The sequence below is a fragment of the Dromaius novaehollandiae genome, chromosome 2, assembly GCF_036370855.1.
Source record: "Dromaius novaehollandiae isolate bDroNov1 chromosome 2, bDroNov1.hap1, whole genome shotgun sequence".
In the NCBI taxonomy this organism is placed as follows: Eukaryota; Metazoa; Chordata; class Aves; order Casuariiformes; family Dromaiidae; genus Dromaius; species Dromaius novaehollandiae.
The window spans coordinates 115,949,944-115,973,264 of record NC_088099.1 but is presented as its reverse complement, the minus strand read 5'-3'; the positions used below and the strand labels follow the sequence as shown (position 1 = coordinate 115,973,264).

The 23,321-nt window shown below is 39.2% G+C and overlaps 1 protein-coding gene across 1 annotated transcript in view; it reads right to left on the bottom strand.

The window, feature by feature from the left end:
* The window catches only part of LAMA1 (laminin subunit alpha 1), a 106,063-nt gene that overhangs the window by 67,898 nt on the left and 14,844 nt on the right, over nucleotides 1-23,321 (bottom strand). The window contains exons 2-5 of the mRNA XM_026105553.2: nucleotides 14,213-14,383; nucleotides 13,773-13,885; nucleotides 4,777-5,019; nucleotides 1,856-2,035 (exon numbers count right to left, since the gene is read on the bottom strand). Coding sequence (XP_025961338.2) covers nucleotides 1,856-2,035; nucleotides 4,777-5,019; nucleotides 13,773-13,885; nucleotides 14,213-14,383 — 707 coding nt within the window. The remainder of the gene's footprint in view (nucleotides 1-1,855; nucleotides 2,036-4,776; nucleotides 5,020-13,772; nucleotides 13,886-14,212; nucleotides 14,384-23,321) is intronic.

Below are 23,321 nucleotides of genomic sequence, written 5' to 3'. Positions count from 1 at the left end.
ATAACTCTGTTGTCAAACAGTTACTTGGAAAAGTTCTGCATCAGCCCTTTTAGAAGACTATGCACAAGAAATTGATACAGTCAATATCAACAACTGGAGTAAAAGTCTTGAAGAACATTAAATACGGAATCCAGAGAGAGTGGGCAGTGATTACTTTGGTTATAGTTAGTTGCACAATAGACGAGACACAAAGTGAAACATCAGGATTTGGGAACCCTGCCCAATAAAACCCACTTCTTGTGAACATGAAGATGTGTAGCTATTCATACAGAATTGCACTAAGTAGTGCTAAGCAGGATAGCACTAGCTCTGGACTGCTCAACTGCGTGGCTTCGGAGAGCAACGGGAAGCAATGGGTGCCCTCATTACCCTTTTGTTTCTCAGGTAAGCTGAGCATTTGTATGCTTCCACAACAAGCCTCCGCTTTTGGGTGTATTTCTTTATATAATATTAACAACAGACATAAATATTTACCAGTCTGCTCCATGGGATCATCTCAGCAGCTCAGCTTGTGGATTAACAGTTTCTTTAAGGCCAGCAAGGCACAGCTGGAACAGCTGTCCAGTCCTCTGTGCTTGCAGTCCCCTGGCTAGATATTTCCCTATGGAGCAGAAGTAACAAGCAGAACATTCAGGTCTCATACTTCAGTGATGGTGCACCTGAAGGAGCACCTCCCTGATTAAGGTGTGATCAGGGCTGCCTTGAAACTGCTTGTGATGCTCTCACCCACCAAAACCAGGCCAGACCAGGTCCTTTCTCCCCTCTCTGCCCAGCGGCCTGACCATACTTCCTAGCACCATACACTAGTGCTATCCTCCTCAACACACTGGCAAACTGCTCCATGCACAAGAGTTCGTCAAGAAGCAGCATAACTGCAAAAGGACTATGTGTACAAGAGAAGGCACAAATGCAAGAGTCCTGTTGTGCAAGCGGGGGACGGGGTCCTTGCTTAACTAGTTGCTTGTGGATGCTCTTAAAGGGAAGTAGCTCACAAGTGAGGAGAAGGGGAAACACCTTTCATATTCTTCCGTCCTCTTCAGGAGGCCCAAACTGTATGGAAATTCAAAGATGCAAAAGCCACTTTTATACACAAAACTACTGATGCCCTAACCTGTGGATCTCAGGCAAATTAAGAAGAGGGTCAAAAGGGCAAAATACAAAACAGGAATATCACACAAAATTAATCATAGCAGGCAGCATTCTTAGAGGCTCTGATACTGAATTTCTGTGAGAGCTTGAACAAGTCAGCCTAAGTGCTTGGTGCCTTGGTTTCTCCAGTTTCAATATCAGATGTGTAAAGTTAATTCTCTAAAAATTCTATTTGCGTGTTTTGTATCATTGTTCATTCATGGGCTTAAATACAATTTGATTAAACCAGCCTTAAAAAAAGAAAAAGAAGAAAAAGAAAAGAAGAAAACTTCTCATTAGACATCAAAATTCACAATGGCAAGGTTTTCAGATATTTCTTTTTTATGAATGAGAGCACTGGGAACTGAAATTCTTAATACACCAGAAAAGGCACTGCACGGTTGCATCAAGAGCAACCTCAGGTGACATTTTTATGAGCAAAACCGTATTTTTTTCTTTGACGATGAAGCATTAGAAATGCCGTTCCTAGGTTAAGTCATTTGAACATGTAAAACAAAAAGCAAACAAAAAAATCTCTAAAAATACTTTTTCAAAGTTCTCTGTGGCAAGGTGCATTGTTAATAACATCAGTAGGCATGTAAGACTTAGTTAACTTTTAAAAATAACTCAGTTTATGAATGGCAAGGATCAAGTACTTCTTCAAATGGATCAAAGTAGGCTTTTCTATCCAGAGGTACTGAATAACATTTCTGAACAATCAGCTTACCCTTCTGGTAACAATGGGATCTAGTTCTTTAGGATCGTGATGGCTCAGAGTCATAAGGTCAGCATTAAGGGTTCTAATACGCTGCAGTCGTAGGCGGATGTACCGTGCAGAAGTAAACTCCAAAAGTTTTTGTGAAGGATCATCAGCGCTAGGCCTACCATTGATCAACGACGTGTGAATCTAGAAAGAAGGCCTGACTTAATGATAAACATAATTGTGATGTATTTACAACAACGGACACTTCAGTATGAGAATTAAAAACATAAAACTTAAAGATTGTTTTCCAGCATCTTAGGATGGCGAGATGTCAAATTAACCGGAATTTTTTTTCTTCCCCAACTTATACCTGCAGGTAAAATGCCTGTTTCTTGACTCACGCAGTTCTGAAACCACCACTCTTGGTTTACAGAATCTAACTTCCTCAGGACTTTTGTAGAGACAGCATAAAGAGAAGAAAGGTACCACAGGCTAGTCCTCAGTTCCTCCGGTCTTCTCTGTTGGGATGGAAGACGTAACTCTGAACATAAACACAGTTTTGCCCTTACAGATTGTCTCCTATGCAACCTGTAAAGACCCTACTGCAAAATGTAATATCGCACACATGCTCAGTCTGGGAGAATTAATGGGATGATCCTGTGCTCTGCTGGGACCATTCCCAATCAACAAGAAATACTCAGTGTTAAGACAGCACAATGGGAAGCCACAACAAAGATGGCAATAGAAAGCAGGAGGCTGCCACCACAACACAACCCATCTGGCCTCCATCCTACTGTCTCAGTCCTCCCGAGTTGCCCCTGTAAGGGGGCTTCTGGTATCTAGCTGCACAACTTACTCTAGCTACAGCCCCCCATAGCTGCTTTCTTTCCAATGCAACTCAGGAACACTCAAGTCACCACCGTGACTTTGGGCTCATAGTCATATTTTAGAGTGTATTTATGCATTTATGCAGAGTAATTTTGTCTCACATACTCCACTTTGAATTTAAAGTTTAAGCTTTCTCTGGTACTGTCAAAATCCTTCCACTGAAAATATTTCTAAAAATTAAAGGGTTTTTTTACTTCCCTTTTTTAAAATTTTGCTTCTGTAATATTTTACAGAAGCTAGGGACTTTCTAAACAGTAATTGTGTTATTTCAAAGGTATACAAACAGACCCTGGAAATGGAGTTCACACTTCCAACATTTAACTTGGGCATTAATGGACTATTGCAGTTCATTCCAATTATTCATCATAAGCCCTGATTTCGTTACAAAAATTTACTGGAAGCAGATCTTCAAGCAGTGTACATGAGATTAACATCAGCACTTATAGTTGTAAGTGCTCTTTAAATAGTAGGAGCAATACTTCTTTAAACCCACTAAAAATCTAGCGGCCAAACTGGCAAAATGTCAGTAGTTTTCTCATTTGGCGCAAAATATTGTTAGTAAGTTACATTCCCATTTAGAAATGTGTCCCTTTTCCCCTACTGGTTCTTCTGCACCAGGACAGGTCTAAGCTGGGTGCATCCAAGTGCAGAACACTGGGATGCAATGAACATGGGTGTTTGCAGATACTTGCAGAGATCAGCTGGTGCACACAACCTCCTATAACCCTTACACTTAAGTCCAATAGGTTGGCCAGAACCAGTTAGGAAGCAATAGAAATATATTTTCAAAACGGGCAAGATTCACTAACACAGGTTGGAGATTCTCTGCGCTGGGAGTATTCCCATCTGTCATTACAGCTATGAAGGTGCAGCCGGTCCTTTGTGGAGGACAGCTCTTGTATGGTATAGAGCAATTTAATCTCGTTTTTATTACACTCAGATGAAACAATGTTCCAGGTAGTGCTGTTGACTATACTTGAATCACTCAATTCAGTGTACATCAGGAAAAATAAATGAGCATGAAATATCACTAATCCGAATCTCTGGCATTCCTGGGCTCAGAGTCCGACCGCCTCTCAGGCATCCATTACAAGAGGCACTGTTTGCACACAGTTAACCTAAGGGCTTTCTGGTTAATTGTAGTGAGAGCCAGGTTAAGTTTCTTTATCTGTTCCATCTGATCTGTAGGCATACGCTTAGCATCACTGCAACAAATATGTGATTAAAATAAATGGGACTTTTGTCATCTGAATTTCATTTGTTTTCTCCTGCCAAAACATAGTTTGGAGTTCATGTGAAAAAAGAGGTTTGATGCGCTTCAGCTGTTAACTACATATACTCCAATCTTTTTTTAACCAATAAACAAAAACATATTGGCTTCTATTAAATTAAGAGTTGCTAGCATTCTCCATGGGATAACACCGCATTTTATTACCACATAAGAAGAGCTTTCACAGTAGAATAACCACTGGTTTTAATGTATCATTTCATTATGTGGCTGCCTCTACGAAATAAATTAGACAAGTACCATGAATAGAGTTTGTTAGAAGAAAGAACAATCAACAGTGAGGCTACACAACTCACAGCTCTCTTAATTATGCTGCATCCCTGAAACAATGCCAAGGCTTGTTTAGGTGCTCCAGCTGTGCAGAGCACTTCAACAGTGTTTGCAGCTTTATCTCACACAACCAGGTGTTCCTAACACAGGGGTTTTCTTTATTAAATGAAAAACCTGGCAGAACATAGAGTCTCTGTTGTAGTCTTTCAGGGTAGAGTAACTAATAATTCACAGTTAATGGCTACCATCAAATTATGTGGAAAGAGAGAGAACAAAGAGTTTAGCAGCAGGAATATGCAGAGCCAAAGAAATGCTTTATCCCTCCATTTAAAAGTTTGCTATACTGGTACATGACATAAAGGTACTATCATTAAAGGAGAGTAACAGACCACCTGGCTGTGCCGAAGGTGATGAACTGGATAACTGCAATTCAAATGTTTTGAAGTTGCAGTCAGTCCACATTCATACCCACATACCACAAGTGTGAAAGCAAACATACCTCTCCATGTTCCAGGGGAACTAGTCTGGAATAGTAGGAGGTGCAGATCACTTCATCATCTCTCTTGTACGTAGGAGGCCCAATTCTTGGGGTAATATTGTAACGAGTTAAACATTCTGTGTCGCTAATTGCATAGTATTGCCATGGTCTGAACTCTGTGCCATCGATGGAGCGTTCCAAAATCCAGTTTCCAGGTCGTGGAGCATTAGCGGCTTTGATGATGACATATGCAACTTGAAAGACCTTTAAAAAAAGAAAAGCAAGAAGAAAATTTTAACACTTTATTCTGCTGTATAAAAGACAACCGGAGCCTAATTTGGTACTAAAATTAACTCAAATTTTAAGAGAAGGTAAAATTTGGCAGAGTGACTCTGGATAAAATTTTTGCACAAACCTTTCACAAAAGCTCCGTCTAATCTTTTATGATACTAACAGAAATATGTATCATTTTTGTCAAAACTTTTAACATCACAGTAAAACACTTGTTTATGTGACTAAAAAAACCCAAATATATTCAGCTCATCTTTCTGTGATAACCTGATAGCTGAAATACACATAGACTGTAGATTTCGGGATTAGTTGGATAGAATGTTCTTTTCATGGGAAAAGTGCTATTTAGTTTTTTCGAACCGCTGAGGGCTTCAAAGAGGTGATTTTTTTTTCAGAACAGCTGCAGCCCAAACAACCCTTTGTTTCACATTTTAGCTGGGAGTATAATCCTCTCAGTAATAGCATTTCTGATAAGCTTTTTACACCCTATATTAAGAATCTCTTTCTGTGCATTCCATTTTCATTGTTACATTTAAACTTACTTAAGCAGAGGGCTATTTAGAGCGTCTGCTGAAAAAGCACAGAGACAAATAAGAGATATGTAACAAATACAAGTGTGATAAGGTTATTTAGGAATAGAAGTTGTTTTACGATTTGCAATTTCTCAGCTATGTTGATAGCTTGCATATTTTCTTACAATTGTGAGTCCAAAGTACATCCATGCAACAGCACTGTTCAGGACTTCTGTGACTAAGCAGGACAGTAATTAGTTTTATGCTACCTTTTAAGTGAGCCTCTCATGGCAGCCAGACAACCTGCACTGGCCCCCAACTAGCTACAGCATCAGCCACTAACTCTGAAGTGCACTTACTCCAAAGCTATTGTCTTCTTCCTTACCTAATACCTACTATGTCACCTCGCTTAAAATTGGCCATCTTTGCAAACTGTAAGACTCCTTATATGAGTTTAATGTTTTACATGCACTACATTATCAAGCCACATTTAGATGAAAGAAAAATGCCATGTTGTTCAGCCATCTCAGAGGTCTGTATTCTCACTTGAATAGACTGCCTGGTTGGCTGGTGTAATTATTATAATTTCTGTCTGCATGTGCAGTATTAACAGGGGGTTCTGCTCCACTTTAGCCATAATCATTTCTTTCACATGTCTTTAAATACAGATTTATTTCTTTTTTGCAGTACGGATGGAAGCCAGAACCAGAACAGCATTTGCCATCTAAAAGCTGAATAGGGAAATAAACATATAAATAGTGATTGTACTGTGTGTGCAATTCAGGAAGCTACTTTGCAAAAAAAAATTCTTTAAGTGAACAGAGCTTTGCAGACATGAGAGGGAAAAAGTTTTGGTGATACCTATCTCCGGTATACCTATGGTGATACCTATGAACTCAGTTTTGATTAAAATTCAGACATAACTTACAACTTGGTATTCACTTGGTCTGATTTTCTTTTCAGGCACTCCAATTGTATCCTTTGAGCCAGACATCAAGCACATATAAACAGAAGTACTTCCAGTTGTTTCAATAAATATGAAAATTTACACAAACCAAGGATTTTGTCTACTGACTTCTATGGCATTTCAGCAGCACAAAGCAGACATAGACAAAGAGAAGCCAGCTTACTGTTTAGTCATAGCATTACAGTCTTAGAAGCAAAATTTCTACAGGGCTTGAAAATTCTCTGTCTTACAGCACAGTCTCAAAGTTAAAAGTTAAAGTTAAGTGAAAACCAAGAACTATAATCCAGCTTCCGTGCAAGAAAGAGTACCTTTAAATAAAACTCATGTGATACCAACAAGCTCCAGCTGAGATAACATCAAAATATATGCTTTTAAAGTGAAAAGAATGGAATTCAGGCAGACAGAGCCAAGCAACTGTAATTCCCTACACACCACCTGTATTTCATTAATTGTCTTTGCAGCAGTTGACTTATATACCTGTTTTACACTGGATTACGCACAAGCAGAATTTTGGGTACCATCATTTCAATACCCCTAAGCTGAAGCCAGTAAAAGCCACTTATTTGTATGTGCATTTTCTTCATCACACAAAAGAGAACTGAAGAAGGAATTGCCACGCACCTAAAAGTTCCTTTGAAGTTAATCATCTCTTTCAAATGTACAAAAGATGCAAGACTGGAACACCAATGTTTTTTAAGTGCCATGGGAGAAAGTTTTCCTCAAAGCCTCTTTATACCTCTTCATTTATTTATTTTTCTTCTCTGTTTGCTATCATCAACTAAAATGCTTCCATGCTTATTACACAGTCCACTGAACAACAAACGATCCACTTTTGATTACATGGAGATTTTTCAAGACCCATTATAGTCTGCAGCTGATGTAGCTTGTTTTAAATCCAGTTTCAACTAGTCACAATGAGTTATCCTTCACCACAAACTATAACTGCAGCCACTGCTACAGAAATAAAAGTAAGTAATATTCACAAGAGTACAAAGGTTAAATTTAGTTTGAATAACAAAGTTTTTGGAGTTAGGGGGAATGAGGGAGAAAGCCAATTAAAGAGAAAGATTTTCACAGCAATTGTGTATGTATCCTACTTCATTTTATCATCACATCATAAAGTCAATTTTTTTCCAGAAGCATAGCATCCATGTTTGGTACTCATCTAAGGATTGATTTTTCCTGCATATCTACAGTTCACCAAGAGCTGAAAGAAAGATATTTGAAGCTGAGAACCCAAAAGAGGCATCCAAAAATCAATGAACAGTTCTACAAATATTGAAGTATGTGCAGTGGGCCTGCGTAGAAAACTGTTGTCTTCTTTTTCTCCTGGATCCTCTGGAGTCCTTTCCATTTACACACACAGCCCATAGGTACCTAAATATACTTCATAAGTAAATTCACAGGATACTGAGTATCAGCAACACTGGGAAAACTTGTCAGCCCCTGAAATGATGTAGGTTAAATATATGAATGAAAGGATTTTGCATAAATGCTCCTGCCACTAAGAAGTCACAGGACAACCAGGCAGTAGGAGTTGTGTTCCCAGGGGTTGCTTACCCAAGCAAGGGGATGAAGAGGGAGGCAGGGATGTAGGCATACCCAGTGTACACAGATTCAGACAGTTTAAGGAAGGCCAACAGGTAGAGGTTTGGGAGACCTCACATCCCAGAGCCTCTTCAACCTGAAAGGAATCTGAACCAGCAATTGCATGTAATGCAAACGGATTTTCCAACATCCTCTGATCGCTTCCTTAAAGATTACTTACATGAGTTCTCCAGGATTGAACAGCACTGAAAGCAGTTTCCTACTGCTCTCCACCTCCATTCACTGTCCACCAGCTGCCCACCTGATAAACTTGAGCTGTGTGGCATGAGCTAATGATTTGTACATTTTAATCCGACTGTGTAGCTTTCCCAGAACTAATTTCCTTATTGAGCTACAAGGGTAAAAAGGGCAAGCCAAAGCAAGTTAGCAATTCCCAGGCAGCCATAGATTAGAAAGTGTCATTTTACAGACATTTCAGTCCTGACTGTAAAGAGCAGCCAAATAAATTTGTACCACAGAACAACACCTCTGTAGCAGCAACACCAAGGTAACATCATTTACTTCTGCTTTATTTTAGCCTTTCTCCTAACAACCTTGTTTCCTTGAATGCAGAGCCAGCAGTGCCATGTGCATTATTCTTGAAATAGATTTATAAGCAAACCCTTCTCCCCATTCCTCAGGCAATTTTGCATACCATGTTGCTCAAGACCGTAAACTCAGCCAGCAGTGGCCACGCAGCAGATGCTAGCCAAACATCCCCATTTCCAGGGGGTCAGTCAATGCTCTAAAACCCACACCAGTACGCGCCCTGGCAAGCACAATCTTCCCTGGAGTCCTTTTAGAGTGAGACTCTCAGTTATATTTTTCAGTATACATGAATGGAGACAACTGTAATGGAAGATTCTGTCTTTTCATAACTAAAGCCTCCGAAAGTGAAAAGTTAAAGGGAAAGATGAGTCCCAACAAATTAACTTTCCTAAATTTCGGAAAAGTTTAACCTACTGTGAACAGAGGGACTAACTGCTAGTTCAAATCTACATCTTGATTCAAATCTAAACTCTACCAGACCTTGAAAAAAACTAAAATGAGGATATAAGTTCGGGACCCCAGGACCTCATTCAGTGTCCTATCGCATACCTTGCTGAAACCGCACTAGCATAATGTAAACCATATAATGCAGAAGGCTGCTAAATGAACAAGTCAAGAAGAATGCAAGGCTCTTGGCAGACTGGTTTCTCCAAGTCTGATATATTCAGCTAAATCTTTTCCTTCAGGGTTAGTGTAGAAAGGCAATCTAAATAACAGAAATATTTTTCAAAATGGCTTGACAAGGCTTGTGGTGCAAAATCTGTTCTGCTCAGTCGTTTCAGCACATCTATACCTGGCTACCAGAAAAGATTCTTTCTCCCAGATTTCATTTTACTGGCAGAAAAGGCTAAAGTGAATCTACACAAACTTTCAGAAAGTAGGAGCCTACACGAAGGGATATGCTGAGTATCATCAGCCTGCACTGTTGATAAAAAAACCTTTTTAAGGAATCAACTTTGCTTCAGGCTCTTATTACAGACTGTGAGGCTTAGCAATTGTTTGCTATGTTTTCCCCTGAGGAGCTTGTGATGCTAGAGCACATACTAGTCTATATCCAGCAAGGTCTCTAATCTCCTGAATTATCTTTTCTTTATGATCTTGATTCATTTTGTGCAACAATTTCTTCGCACTAGAGGATAAACTCATTTTACTCAAGCAGTGTATTACAAGAATGTAAGGATGAGCACCCTGAATCTTGCGTCATCAGTTTTGAAGCAACAAAAGGCTTTAAGGAAACTTGTCAGGCAGCATAAACTGGCATTGGTCCAGTGAAGTCAACCAAACAGTATCTTTTTCCATCAGATAAGGATTTGTCCTTACAGAGTCTCTTCTTGCCAAGTGATTTCAAGATGAAAGCTCTGTACAAAGTGCAAATATTATTGCCATTATATTTGAATTTCTGATAGCAGAAACTACAAATTAATCTTACATCAGCCTCTGAGTAGTCATCCAGTATTCATGAAATATTAATGAGCTATGAATTAAACAGAAGTGGAGAGGTTTTTACAACTTGATATTTGGGACCTTCTAAGAACAACTGATCTCGCTTTCCAGTTCAAAAACTTTGTGATGTACAAACTTCTGTCTTTCTGCTGTACCTAGCACAAAGCACCCTTAAACACCTTTGAAAGCCTCAAGCACAGCAGTAATACTGAGGAAAGCATTCTTCATTTAATGGTGTGACAGAGAAAGATTTTACAGGTGGACCAGGCACACTACTGACATTTATAATAATCAGTATTTTAATTCATTACCATTTTGCAAAGTAACTGAACAGAGAACTCATACTCAGGCATAAATGCTGTTTCTATCTTAAACCACTGCCATACATTTTTATTTTGTCTCCACAGAACTGCCAGCATAGGAAACAAAAGATCATAAATCAAATCTTGGTATATCAATACTTGTATATCAATACTACACCTCATTGCTAAACTACTCTTTCCTCAACTCTGGATCTTTGCCATACATTTAATGGAAAGAAAAAAAAGAAAAAGATTATCACACACCTGGGCCTGGGAAGACTGAAAGACAAGCCAGAATGCACGTACCTAGTTTTCACGATCCATGTGAGCTAAAAAATTGTGATGTACCGATACAAAATGCTGAGCATTCGTTATAAACAGCACATAGATTCCAAAGGAGAAAGATCTGAAGGGCAATTTAGATCCTGATTTTATTAGCCAGCTCTCTTTTCTTAACTAGACTCCATCAAGTTGCTCTTCCATGCAGCTGTTTTTAGGCTAAATAAACTAAGTGCAAGGTAGAATATCAGCTGAAAAAATATTCTCTGTTCCCTTCTGCTTTGAGCCAAGGGATGACCACAGCCAGCGGACACAGACTGCTGCCAGAACTTCACCTAGAGTAAACTGAAAGTGTCTTCATCAGCTTCCCCGTGTTTGCCAGCCTAGGCTACCTGCCAGCACTTGCCAGCCCTGACTGCTGGGTTACATCTCTGTGCTCTGCATGTTGTATGGTGGCAATAATCCCAAGATGTGATTCATTCCTCCTATTGTTATAACTTTCAGCAATTACTCAAGAATCGTATATAATGATCAGATGGTGATTCTTCCCATCACAAAAGGGGATGAATGTATTCTGTCAAGGAAAATTAAAGGCCGTATTCACTTTAACATGCAGATTTAATGCACAAATCTTGGAACATTAAAAAAAAAATGTACCAATGCCAAATATATACAGCAATGCATACAGCTAGAGGTACTGCTTTTCAGGAATACTTCTAAAGTTTCACTAAAATGGGAAGTGTGAAATACTCTGCAAGAGTATCTTAGTTCAAAGGAAATTTTTAAAGTAAACAGTTACTAAAATCACTAAAGTCCTTCACATATCTGCATCTTTTGTTACTCTTTACTTGTGCTGACTCACTAAAAGTTAGTACACCCAGTCAGCTCTAATAACTCATTGACTCCAAGCAATCTTTATTAACCAAATCCTGCCTCACAGAATAGTAATTTACATTCAAGTTGCATAGTCCTAGATGCCTTCTGTCTCTCAAACTCTCTAAGGAAAACACAGAAGAAAGGCCCCTTGGGGGAAACTTTTCAAATCAAATTAGTGAAACAGAGCACGGGTCAGGAGAGGAAAGATACGTATTCGGGGAAACATCAACAGTGCTAAGTCTGGAGAATCAAAACTTTAGAGGGCAGCCGCCTGGTCGGTTTCCAAAGCAAAAATGTTCTAGGAGGATAAAAGAAGGCATTCCCCCCTCCCTCATTCTTCCCTCTTGTTTGTCCAAACCAAAGTCAACTATTCAAACAACAAGAAAGTCCTACCCAAACCTTCTGCTGCTGAAAAAAGGTACCTTATGATTATTTTCCCAACATTTCTGCTTTCTAATTAAAGAGCAAACTGACCACTCATTTAACCTATGCTACATTAAAAAAAAAAAAAGTTAAACCTTCTGTGTTAACCTTTAAAATAAACTGACCACTCATTTAACCTATGCTACATTAAAAAAAAAAAGTTAAACCTTCTGTGTTAACCTTTAAAATAACTTTCACTCAGAGTCTAGAGATTACCAACTGTACATCTCAAGTACGCATTTTCTGCTCAGTAACACAGCTTCTCCACGATTTTAGAAGCATCCTCATACTAATAATCTATACCATTGTTAAGCTTTGACTTTCAAACAGCTCACATGGGCCAATGCATGCATCTCTTCAAAGCAAAACAAAAAAAAAACCAAACAAAAATGTAGGGTTTGGAAATAATTTTGCCTCTTTTCTTCTTGGAATGAAAGGGTAAAAGACTTCTACATCTTCCACGTCCAACTGACAAACTAACAAATTAGCAAACGGTCTGTGCAGTCTAGCAGCCTCCTCCCTAAGAATATTACAAGCTGTGAGGAGGGAAAAAATCCCTCCAAGTTTTGCTGTGAAGTACCAAAGCACAGGAACCGCCTTCTCTCCAGACAGTTCCAACTTCCACAGGCTCAAAATCACTGCTTAGAGATACAAACCCTAGCTCATCAGGACAACTCAGCGCAAAAGTCCACAGAAGAAATAATCCAGAGTGTTTCTCCCCAGTGCTTCTTCCAGCAAAATGGTTATCAGGGCCAGTCAGAAGAGAAGCAAGAAAAGTGGCAAATAACGTTTCTTTCAGCAACATTAACTCTACCCCATTTTAAGTGTGTTTTGTTTTCTAGTCCTGATCATACCCTTGAGCTAACAGGAGAGTCTGTGTGTTTCAAGGGTTCTGGAGCTCTTGCAGTTGAACTTTCTGACCTTTTACGCTTTAATCTCACCATTACATCACATTAATGGGTTTAGATATTTAATGTAAATATGAAAAAATACTGAGAAAAATATACACAACTTAAACAGAAGAGTTTAACTTGAGATCTGCTGTGAGATAATTGATGAAAATACAGTAGTCCCTCATGTCACTTGTTTTTCTTCCCTCCTCCAAAGCTCAGTATCTGAGGTACAATGTAACTGTGTATCAAAAGAGTTCATATTTGGAAATATGTTGTGTTCTGCTTTCTTACAGTAAATAACAACAGTTTTACTGTGTCCTACTCCAAACCATTTACTTTCTTTTATTGAGAAACTGTACAGTCAGTGTAATAGTTAGAGTTAATAAACAGAAACAGATGTATCCTGACATATAATATTCGCACCTATGACAACTATACCCTGAAAACACTGTTTCCTGCCTGAAAATAAGACTTTGATAATCTCCAGGCAACTTGCCTAAAATCAAAGGCAGAGGAAAAAAATATCAAAGAATTATGGGGGGAAAGACAGCAGGGTTGGACAGAAGGAGATCATTAGGACAGAGGGAACGGTGTTGTAAACTCTCTCATCCAAACATGCACAACTGCTGCAGTCTCATAAATTAGAACAACCTGTGGTCCATTTGCTTGAAAATACAGTCACTCCCATTTCAATCTCATAGGAATAAAATTTCCAAGGTGCTTCTGCATAAATGATTGAAAAACCCATCTGTTTAAAATCATCGCTTCATAGCCAGCTTGAAGTATCTGGCTCATAGGTGCTACTGAATGACTAACTGCTAAATATCTCACAGGTCAACTGCATGGGCTTATATCCTACGGAAAAATAAGTGACCCGGTGCTCAATGCTACTCACCTGCCTGAGATCCAAGGTGATGGTGACCCAGTGGTACTGCCTCCCATTCTGAATGCTGGGACTTTGCCACCAATTATTGGTACCATCAATTGCACTAGAGATTGGGTGCTGCTCTGTTTCAAAGCAAAAACATAAAAATCTCTTAAAAATACAACTCAGTGTATTTCCTCTAGCCCAGTACATTCCATGCTGAGTACAACTATTTTCTCTCATAGAATAAAAGTTGAAATTTGCCTCCAGACAACAGGCCGACATTAGACCCTGAGGCACTTCAGGGTGATTTAAGGTATTCACGCATTCTGTTGGCCCTTTCCCCACAGGTAGTTGCACTCACACAGTAGAAAGATCAAAAGTACTAAACATGTCACCCCCAATACAGCCTGTATTCACAGGAAGGGTCAAAAAGAAGCACACAATGGAAAGAAATCCATGAAGCTTGCCTTTGGGATTGGCGCTGTTGTGGTCACAGACGCGGCACTGGGCATTGCGCAGAGGCCGTCCTGGGACGTGCTCCACCAGCTTGCAGAACATCTCTGGCCCCTGCTCCCCGCAGGTGGCATTGGTGGAGATGTGGGCATTGCTGGCCAGGTTGAGGATGGCAGGGAATAGACCTTCAAATAAGGAAATCAGTATTATCAAGTTTATAGCAAGGCAAGCAAAAAATAATCATGATTCTGAGACAGACCTCTGAACATACAGGGTTTCTACGAGATATAGAGAAATGTGATGAAAAAAGATTATTTTATGAAAAAAAATCATATCGTACTGACTCCAGGATAGTATAGCAGTTGTCAGGTCTCCCAGGCGGGCCAGTCCCTGCCCACCCCTGCTCCCATCTCAGCCCAGCCTGGGGCCATCAGCCGCTGCCCCTGCGATGCCGCAGCGGTGCCAGCTCCAGCCCCACCATGGCCCTGCCCCTGCCCGGCCATGAGACCCCTGGCCTCAGCCCGGCCCTGCCGGCAGCCCCCTGACACCCACCGCGGGAGCCGCCACAGTGCCCCAACAGCAGTAACCCAGCTCCGCATTTGGGTGCTTCACTACCGAGGAACACACGAGTTGGTTTACTACCTCTTTTAGTTACTAAATCATTTTTTCGCAGTGTGAATTTATCAAAACCAGGAGGAAAATTGGCTCTCTGCCAAAAGAGATGAGCGGTTACACAGCAAGCACTCTATTGATGTGGAAAATGACATTTAACTGGAAGTCTCAGAAGCAGAAATACCAGCAACTTGAACCACACACTCTGAACTTTCAAGTTTTACAAAGATTGCATTCTAGACCTTTGCTCTTGGCTTTTCCGCAGCCCATGTAAAGTCTAAGGGGGATTTTGCTTGCTGTTTATTAATCTTTACACAAACACTTTACAGTACTTCCAAATGGTGTTGCTCTTGTGCACTAGATTAATGAAACAATAGATGAATGGTTTGAGGCTTACTGCTACTGGATCTGGAATTCTTAAGATTTCTAACAGGAATGAAGTTTTATTTTAGCTTAAAGGCTACTGATAAAATTTAAAGACTACTCCATGTGACGGGAAAATGTTAAGCGCAGCTTCTCAGCAATTGCATGTTATCATTTTCCAGCTTTGCTTCCTGAGCAAAAACCCTCTTATTTCTTGCACAATTACATTTGCATTCATCTCCATAACAATTAAGAAGTACTCCTTTTCTACTCAGAAGTAACTTTGAAAAAGAGAAACAATTTTGGAAAAACAATCCTGTGTTTGGAGATTAAACAAAACGGGCTGAAATCAAAGCCAGAGCCCTGGTATAACATACTAAGAGCGCTGCAAGAATTGCCACTGTTGCAATAGTGAGGTATTAAAGCCCCATATTTTGAAAAGTTTTACATACATATATATATAAATACTTATTTTCTTACAAGGAATTCTGATTACAAAACCAAATCCATTCGTGTTTGTTAAAACATATGCCTTTTCTTTCATTAGTAAAATTACATGGATTCTTTTACTTCATTAATCTACAACATATATCATAAAAGATTGCAATATTAGTGTTCTGCTTTTCTTAGCTGTACATCTCAACAGACAAAATTCAATAATCCTTTAATTTAACCAAAAAGTCTTTGTCTATGCAGTAATTGCACTACCTGGAAAGCCTGGAGAAAAGTTTTAGTGCTATTTAAACCTTGACTTCAACTTTTGAAAATGTGGGTAAATCCCAATCTGTTTCACCACAATACGAATAATATACAGTGTGGTTTCAAATGTGCTATACTCAAAACTTTAAAAGAGAGAGGCAGAGCTTTCTATTTTCTCAAATCCTTAACTCATTTAAGTTAAATCTAGACTAGACCATATTCCTTGTTCATATTACACTCCCAATCTGAGGCACATGAGAACACTGTAGACATACTATTGACCACTTTGGTGAGGATATTCTTCTAGTAACACGTATTCTGCACAGTCTTCCCTCACTTCTTGCAGTATTGGTACAGTATCACTCCAGACTTGCAGCTAAAGGCAAAGCAGAAATGTAGCCCTCCATTTTCTTACTAGACAAGAAAACTCATTGATGGAAGCGGGTACCCTCTTTCACGCTACGCGCCAACGATATAAAATCTTCTGCATTCAGTATTCATTGCCATTCATGTAGGTGTCTATCGGTCAGTCTTCAAAAGCTACCCACTACTTAACCCCCAAGTCAATCATTTCATTCACTCACATTACACAAGAGCCCTACCATTGGTTTCCAGGGTCATTTGTTACGGCGACATAATTTGCCTTCAACAAGCTTCAGTCAAAAGCTTTGTGCCACAGGAAAAATGAAGCTCCAAAGAAACAGTGCTAATGGCAACCACTGTGCTGGGCAAGTTTCATGCCAAAATCCCAGACTCAAATCAGGTTCAAACACCATAACAAAGCTGAATATACTTCAGGCCACTCGGTCTGACCTCAGCCCTTTCGTCTGTTTGTCACCAAGCATCTCACTAACTTTAACAAGTTCATTACCTGACATTGAAATGAATAATAATGTGGTGACATTAAGGTCTCATTATGATTTTTCTGACTCACACAGACATAAGAGGAAAGGGCATTTCAGGCCAATTGGAGTTTTATACCACGGTCCACAAAAGAAAAAACCAAGAGGTTCTCAGTTGCATCCTGCAAGGTACTACATTTCCTCAAATCCTGGTGGGTTACATTCATCTCTGATTCTCTTTTAAGGCAATCAAGTCAATCTGCAGAGGTGTGGTCACTAGTTTCAGTAGGAGTTGAGATTAGTCTAGGAGCCAATTCATACAGAAATGAGTACCCAGGATGACCAAAAAAAAAAAAAAAAAAGACAAGCTTAGAAGAAATGAGTTGCATCTTTACAGCACATTGCTCCTCTTCAGTTATTTGTGTTCTTAAAAGTCAAGTACTCCGAATGGTGAGTTCAAGAACAAGAGTCTTACACACCCTTTTGCCAGAAAAAGAGAAAAATAAAAACATCTAGCAACACATATTTGCATTAATCTTTTCAGGAGAGGAAGGGATGATAAAGAGAAAAAACCACAGGATCAGCCACTTAAATGAGCCATTTACAGATAACTAGGTGACACTGTCACCCTATTCTGGTATAAAATTTGAGTGACCATAACAGACACAAAACACTGACAGAAGATATCACATATCTTTAAACTGAACTTCTAGTGAATGATATTTGGATTCTGAATGACATTGATGCAACTTTAACAGTTTATCACTTCAAGTCCATCACAAATGATTGATTTAGATTTATCAAATTTATCCTCAAGATAAAGGAAGGAAGTGCTACATACAAACTCCTCACTGTTTCACTGCTGAGTTGTCAGGCTCCATTTTCACATTATATGATCATAAAGCAGCCTTGAGAAATCTGCATACGAATGGCAACAATATACAGAGAATTCAGTGGCAGATTTCTCAGCTCACTGATTTAGTTTGGTTGACTATATTTCATTTGCTAAAATAACTTGGAACCAACTTCGTAAGCACTTGCTATTTCATCTTTCTACCATTGACCCCATATCTGGGAACCACTAGCATTTTACAAAAGATTATTATGCTCCTCAGAAAAGGTAGAAGAATAGTTAAGTTAAACACATCTGCTTACTTCCTCTGGCTCTGGCCAGCCCTTTAATGATACAGTAGTCTTTAGTTTGATTTCCTCCAGTTACTCAGCAGCTGCCTATTAGGCCAAAACCAGAGAGATTCACCCACCATCTAACACCAGAATATGAATTGTGTATAGATGCTAATTTGACCTTAAGAAAGAATAATAATTCAGCACCAAAGTAGAACATATACTTTTTTCATTAAATATTTAAGCAAGTTCTCATTTGTAGGGATGTGGTTTTAACCAGACACCTGACTAAAACTTACTACTGGAAAAAAATCAATACCAGTGTACCTGAGTGGATACTTCCAGAATTGTGTTATTTGGTGCTTTCCTACAGGGGCAGATGCAGCAAGCCCCAAGCTCAGAGAAAGCAGAGGGCATCATATATCACTAATATGAAGGTCGGTAATGTGGATATGGCAGAATTTTTCATGTTGAACACTTTATAACATTTGAGTCTTACAGAAAAGACAAGAAAGAACCACCAAAGGTTAGGCAAATTTGTTGTAGGCACTGCTCAGCAGGCAGGCCTTGTGGTGAAAGACAACACTTCACCCAGAAAAAAGGCTTTTAGGCAGATGAAGAGGTGTTTTTTATGTGCTCTATTTTATGTGCTTCAGTGTGCCAATCCACTCCAGTCCGCCAATCTACTCCAGTCTTTCAGAACGAATGGGGACAGGTAGAGCATGTAGCTTCTTGGGGTACAGTGTGGATTATTCACACAAAATAATGAACTGATATACACTGTTGCATTAGTAAAACATGTTTTCATCCAGGAGAGCTATCCCCCTGTTGTGAGGGTAACAGCTGGTCTTATGGCCTAGGCTTCCCTGGACATTATTCGACTGAAGGCCAGATTCTAAAGAAGTCTTCACAAGGTTGTTACAGAGATGAGTAGCATCACCTTTCCCGGAGGCTCGTTTTAATCGTTTGTAGTTTTATAAGTTTTCTTCAGCTAATTGATTTTGTTGTTGCATCATTACCACCAATCCAAAATAAGGCTACCAAGCAACCTCAAAGTTTTCTCCATGAAGAATTTCAAGGATTCGGGACATTTCTTGAGGATTCAGGGTTTCTGGCAACTCCAGGAGGATGCAAAATTCTGGATGGGGTCAATGCACATCTGTTGATACATTCTGGATACACCTGATTTACTACACACGAGCAGATCAATTCTATTGTATTCACGTAGTAGACCTGACACATCTGGACTTACTGAACATATTGTCTACCTCATAGCCTGCACATGCACAGGAATATCAGCGCACTCTCCAGACATTAGATTTAATCTATATTCTCAGACCACAGCACATACAAATCACAAATGGAAATATAACAGCCACATGCAGGCGCAATCCTTCTCTGACATTCAGCAAATGCTCTTTAGACATACGTAGTCCCTTGTTTATCTTCAAAAAAAGAGTTCTCTTTTTCAGGTCAGCTAAACCTCAGGAAAACAGACCTGCACAAGGCTGGATGCACTGTTGTTACAACCACGGTTCTGTAATAAGGTGATGTACTTCAGCAAGAGCGTGGAACCACCATGCCAATAACTACATAGTAAGAACAGACCTAGCTAAGCCGAAGGATGGAGGTAGAATAGAGCTAAAACACATGTCATGGCACACGGACAATAACTTTGGAGCTGCAACTGCAGGTCTGCCAAGCTAGCTCAAACTATGGTAGTCACTTGTTTGAAGGTACAAAGATTTACTCATACTAATATGCATTTGCTAGCCACCAAATTGGCCATAAGATTTGCACAGAGTAGATGAACACCCAGTTTAGACTGAGGAGAAAAAGTTAACGCAAAGCTATTAATCTAAGATTCTTGCTTTAAAACCCTTATACTTTAAGTCAGAACAGTTTCAACTAGTTAGCTTTCAGCAGTCCCAGCCTCAAAGATTAGATGTTTATTTCAGTAGGGCTCTGAAGTATCTGTTTCTTCCAAATAAGAAGTAGTTATGGAAATAGTGTGTAGAGCTATGCCTCATTAAAGTTTTCCTAATGAGACTCTTGAGGCTTTTCAGTGAGCTTCTCATATGCAGAATCCCGTTCCTGGTTTTCTACAGGAGCTGACCACCCCTAGATTTCACTGACAGCAACAGTGATCTTCAGAAGCCCTGAGCATTCTTAACAAGGCTGACAGTACAGTTCTGCATAAAGTATACTGCTGTACCATGGTTTACTGTTTGTTATTCCTAGCAATTCCCTTCCAGATCTCAGATTAAAAAAGGCCAGTTTTCAAATACTCTATGGAGCAGTTACCGTAATACTGCAGTTTGTTCTGACCCTTTGTTCTGGCCACTGTATGCTCAAGAATCCTAGACTGCTGGTCTCAAAATACATGGAGAGCAAAGTTTGTGCTCCAGACCCGTCAAGGAACTCAAGTCATCTGAACAACTCAGAGCTATCAATAGATGGCTTTGTTTCAGTCAAATGAGATGTTTATGTTAAATATTCAGCCTGGTGAAGGAGATATTAATATAAAACATGTTCACATGATGAGAAGGCCTCCTACTTGGGAATGTTGAGAAGTTCTTTCCTCTTACTGAAAAAAAAGCCTTAAGACATTTCAGGCCTGGATGCATTCTGTACAGCAAGATCTGAATGAAACTCCAACTCCATTCTTGATTAATGACTTTAAAAAGGAAAATACTCTAAGCCAAATCACTCAGGAAATTAAGTTATTTGTCACTGTTCTCTTCCTGGTGGAGGGGGAGTGGTTTTGTGCATTCTGGCAAAAATCCATGAGTTGTTTGTATTTTTGAACATGTCTGACAGTACTCATTCTGTATTTGCCTTCATTCAGACGGCACATGGAGAAACTAAGAGATTCCTCAAAAGAGCAGATCTTCCTAACAGAGGCACAGCTGATGAGATTAAATCCATTTCTTCTACAAATAGTTGAACAGAAGGATGCATACAAGTGTTCTGCTTTACACAGGCATAACTATGTCACCAAATACACTCAATAAGCATAAACTTAAGAATAAGCTAAGCTATTACTCCTTGATATCCTGATTAACGTAGCAAACCTGGAAAAACGTCTTACTTGTAGGCCATTCACTAATCTGCCTAATATTCCCAGAAAGGTGAATAAATTAGGGAGATCTTTTAAAAAGTAAATCAGAAGACAAAAAAATTTACAGGAAATGAAGGCAAAAGATTATCTGAAGCCAGCCAAGAACCAGATCCAGAAGATGACATAATGCTTTATGGATTTTTTTCACCACTGCATACAATGAAGACTCCCAAGGAGATTTCGGTGAGCAATTCTACTGAAGCATTCAGCAAAGCAACAGCTTGATTTTTCCAAAACTATTTTGGCTTTTTGTACTGAGTGTAATAAAGCAGTAATTTGCCAGTGAAGAAAGTAAATGCAACTTGAAAAAAAAATAAAGAGCTGATGTGTACAGTAACAATGAGCTTTTTATTGTGTCATTTCTCAGAACACAGAAATACTTCAAGGGGTCTAATCTCATTCACAATTAGTGCTCTAAAAAATGTAAAACAATTGGCATTTCATAGCAATCAGGCAATGTTAAAATTTGCTCACAAGCAATAGATCTTCAATTTATTGAAAACATTTACAGAGAACTCAGTGATAGTTGTTCAGAATAGTTTGATGCACTCTGGGAAGACAAAAAGGGCTAAGGACTGAAGTGTAATAAAATGTCACAAAGCATTAAAAATTATAAAATATGTAATAGTACTATACCGCAGAAGTTGAGGTCACATTCTTCATAACATTCTCGAAGACAATTTTCAATAGTGCATATTTTAGTTTTAGTTTGTCTTATTCAAGTTTTAGACCAAATGAGTTTAAGGAAAAGTACTAAAACTGTCAGCCTTGGGTTCAGATTCTTTGCTTGCTCAAAAGATTTACTCTCATTTTACTTCACTGGTGAATGTCTCTACCTTAGATTTTTCTGTGAACTCTTATCATGAATCCAGTTCTGTAATCTAAGTGAGTATCTGGACTGTGGTCTGATATCAGAACACAAAAAATCCCTAACAGTTAGCCGCAGGAATTAATGTAACTCCCCATTCTTAGAGTCCTCAAGAAATTCATGGTACAACACCCAACCTGCCTTATTGTCCATTTTGTGGAGACATTGCCTAAAAATGTGCATCAGCTGCAGCATTGACCATTTCAAAAGCTGAAAGCTTCACTACAAAATACACAATGAGCTTAGGCAGCAAGGAATTAAGTAGAAATCACTTTGAAAATTGACAGTCCACATCACATTTTTTTCTGTAGCCCTAAGGAGAACTTCTGCTAGGAGAATTTCCACTAGCATAACAAAGTTTGAGGCTTACTAGGAAGCTATGGTTTTATAAGCAGCACCTCTACAAACTTTAATTTGTAAAGTTACACTATTTCAGATTAAAAATAAAACTTCAGTACTGTGACAGACTATAAAAAACGATTCTCATGTCATTTCTTCTGTAGAAGACTACTTTGCTTTACTGTAGAGAAAAGCTGACTAATATCATATCAATCATGGAAATATTAGCTCAGGAATGACTTTGAGTTTATTTAATTCATTCTATGTTAAGTATATGAGCATACTAAGTGTGTCTACTCTGTTCTCATAAACTTCCAATGAGTGGTATCCCTCAAAATCCCCCACAAAGTGTAGGTGGTGCTTTATCACTTGAAAAAGATGCAAACTTTTTCTTAATCTTTGCTGCAAAGGTGACTCACTTCTGCTTGTCTTTTGTGATCTTCTTGATAACAGCTTTCCATTACCTGAAAGGCTGCTATCATGTCCCTTTTTCCTCTTTTCCCCATTAAAGAAACAATCCTTTCAATCTCTCCTCAGCCAGTTTGCTAAACCTCTTATCCTCCTCAATTCCTGGCAGTTTGCGTCTCCTCAACAGTGCGATTCCTCAGACCTCATCAGCACCAACTGGAGGAGAATAATTTCTTCAGTACTTATGACACTTTTGTTAATACCCCCCAGCACAGGATTTGCACTATAGTTCAGTTTGCACTCCAGGCTAAGGGCAAGATCGTTCCCAGCTGTACTGCTGTCTACCCAGTCACAAAAGGGACAAGTATGCTCCACAGCAGCCAGGGCCATGAGCTCAGGTTATCTGTAAAACAGATTACTTTGCTGTCATTCACTGAATGCTCTTAACCCTTTGCTTTTAGAACAAGCTGATTGCATAACTTTTGCATATCAAATCCAACACACGCCCCTGAAGAAGGAACATGAATGCATCACAGTAAATGTGACCAAACATACTTTGCTTGAACCCTGCAAGCTGCTAGAGCGCAAACAGCTACAGACCAAAGCCTGTCCCTTCCTCTGTTGAAACGACAAAGGGCTTTGCTGCCAAACATTTTCTTTGTTGCTTATGTGCATGCAGCAGAATTAATGAGAGCCTTAATGTATACGCAGCACTAGCAGCAACAAGCATTTAACTACTGTGGTCT